Source organism: Limulus polyphemus, unplaced genomic scaffold (genome assembly GCF_000517525.1).
Source record: "Limulus polyphemus unplaced genomic scaffold, Limulus_polyphemus-2.1.2 Scaffold6905, whole genome shotgun sequence".
In the NCBI taxonomy this organism is placed as follows: Eukaryota; Metazoa; Arthropoda; class Merostomata; order Xiphosura; family Limulidae; genus Limulus; species Limulus polyphemus.
In genome coordinates, this window is record NW_013672515.1 from 13,045 (window position 1) to 15,344 (window position 2,300).

The 2,300-nt window shown below is 27.5% G+C and overlaps 1 protein-coding gene across 1 annotated transcript in view; it reads right to left on the minus strand.

Moving 5' to 3' along the window:
* LOC106474169 (poly [ADP-ribose] polymerase 3-like) overlaps window positions 1–2,300 on the minus strand; it is a 33,445-nt gene that overhangs the window by 3,855 nt on the left and 27,290 nt on the right. Inside the window, exon 12 of the mRNA XM_013934861.2 lies at window positions 2,072–2,215. Coding sequence (XP_013790315.1) covers window positions 2,072–2,215 — 144 coding nt within the window. The remainder of the gene's footprint in view (window positions 1–2,071; window positions 2,216–2,300) is intronic.

Here is a 2,300-nt window from a genome sequence, read left to right on the forward strand (position 1 = left end):
CTAGGGTCTATTGTTGCTGTACCACCATGGGTATGGAACCTAGTAATTTTTTTTAGTCAATTATAGTTTAAGAGCTTCAAGAAGAATTCAAAATGGAAAAGCCTATAAATTAAAAAAAAGAATGGATAAAAATTACAATTAATGCTTGGTAAAAATTTGATATTATTATTTCTCTGACATGTAACCACCAAATACTGCCATAAGTCACCACAAAGAAAGATCTACTTAACTGAAATTTAAAGAGTTGAAAAGAAGCTTAAAATTTCATCAAAAATGTTTAAATGCTTATATGATTGCACAATATTAATTTATATAGTTATATTCAAAGTTGTTAAGTTCAAAGTTTTTATTGTATAGTTATTAAGATATACTTTATTTTTTACTGTTAACTGCTTTTGAAATTAAACAAAAATATTCTTTATAAGTAATTAAAATTAATTTAACGAGCCCTTTCTTACACATAAAATTTAATTTAGTAAATTGAATTATTTTATAAATTCTCATGGTGTTACAACTTCTTTGTAAAAATAATTATTTAGGAAAATTACAACAGTTAGGGGAACAATAATTTCATAAGAATATTGTTAATTATCTGAATTGTTTATACACACCGCCACAAAAAGATATTTCAGCTATACAATTCAAAACCAGAATTCATTTACATTTTTTTTTCAGGTTAAAAGATTTTACTAGTGGATATGTAAAAATATTTTCTGTCAGTATATTTATCTTTGATTTTAATGAAGTTAGTTTAGTTCTGTGATCAGTTTATATTATATGCAAACTTGTCTGTTATTAACAAATAAGTGTTAAGTGCCTGTTCATTTATTATATAGGTTAAAAAATTGAGGCTTGAATTTAAGTTAAATGGAGTTAATGCAAACATGTTACTTAAGATTATGAATTCATAATTCAGCATAAACAATAGATGTATTGTTTCAGGGATGTGTCAAAAAATAAAATACAAGTCTTTTCTTAACTATGAATAAAGTGAGAGTGTACAAAACAAGATATTCTATAAATATTATTTCACCATTCCTACAGTAAATTGCAATTTTAAAGTGCCAAATTTTGAATTGGATGTAAACTGTTAATTTTCTTATGAATGTCTCGGAACACTTCTACTGTCTCTTCCACACAAGTTATTAATACAAATGTTATTCCACTTACATTCCTTTCACAGCTAAGCAGATGAAAAAACAGTATGCATGTAACTATGAAGAGGTAATATCATCATGTTAGTGTGAAAAACAATAAAAAATAAAGTATTAGAAATAAAAAATGTAATTCATGGCAGTTAAATGTTAAGTCAGCTAAAATGATGGCAAGCCTTATACAGTCAATTCTATAGCCACAAAAACCTTAAACTTTATGAATATGAAGCATGCATTGTCAAAACTTTCTTCTGAGAATGATGTTATACCCAAGATTATTCAATGATCCATGTTTACCCATAAAGCATATTTTCGTATTCCAAAATTAGGTCTTTATCATGTCATCTCATTGCTTGCATATTAACTAAAATCCAGAAAATGGCCAAAAGTGGCATTCTTCGGGTAAAACACTAATAAAGAGGTTATGCTTTTAGAATGTTGCTAAAACTTGTGTGTTAATCTGAGTAGAATAATGAAAGCAAAACTTTTAATGTTTGTATGTTTGCTCATATAATTTCCTTGGTACACGTTCTAAAGTATGACAGAAAAACTAGAAAATTTTATTCATAAAAGCATAACTTATTCTAATTTTAATTTGGTTAGTTTGTTTTTCATAAGTCATTTAAAAACTATTCATAACGATTTCATGACATCTCTGCATATTTCCTTGGTTCATAAAAATAATCATCAGATCTATCTTATGTTTATGCAGAATGCTGTGTTTTTTAAGCAGATTTTTCACTTAAAATCTAAATACCATCAGCATATTTAAAAATGCACATTAACAAGTCGTAAAGCAGCTATAACATTTCAAAAACTTCAACAAGCAATAACAGAACTTTCATTTCCTTTCCTAGATTCTTAGCATCCACAAACTATAGTAGTTTCAGCATTTTGTTATTTTAAAACATACTTACCTGGCTCTTTGCATCCGTGAGCTAACACACTGTCGAAGCCTGCTGGAGGTTTCACCAAACTTGGGTCATCTTGGGTGATGACCTTTTCCTTTCCAAGAGCAACTTCACTCAAGAACATGATACCAATACCATGACAGGGACCCACTATATAACCATTGTAAGTTAAATATTTTACATAAAAGTTTTTAAGTTAAAATGATTATAAATTTCATTTTCAACAAAAAAAACC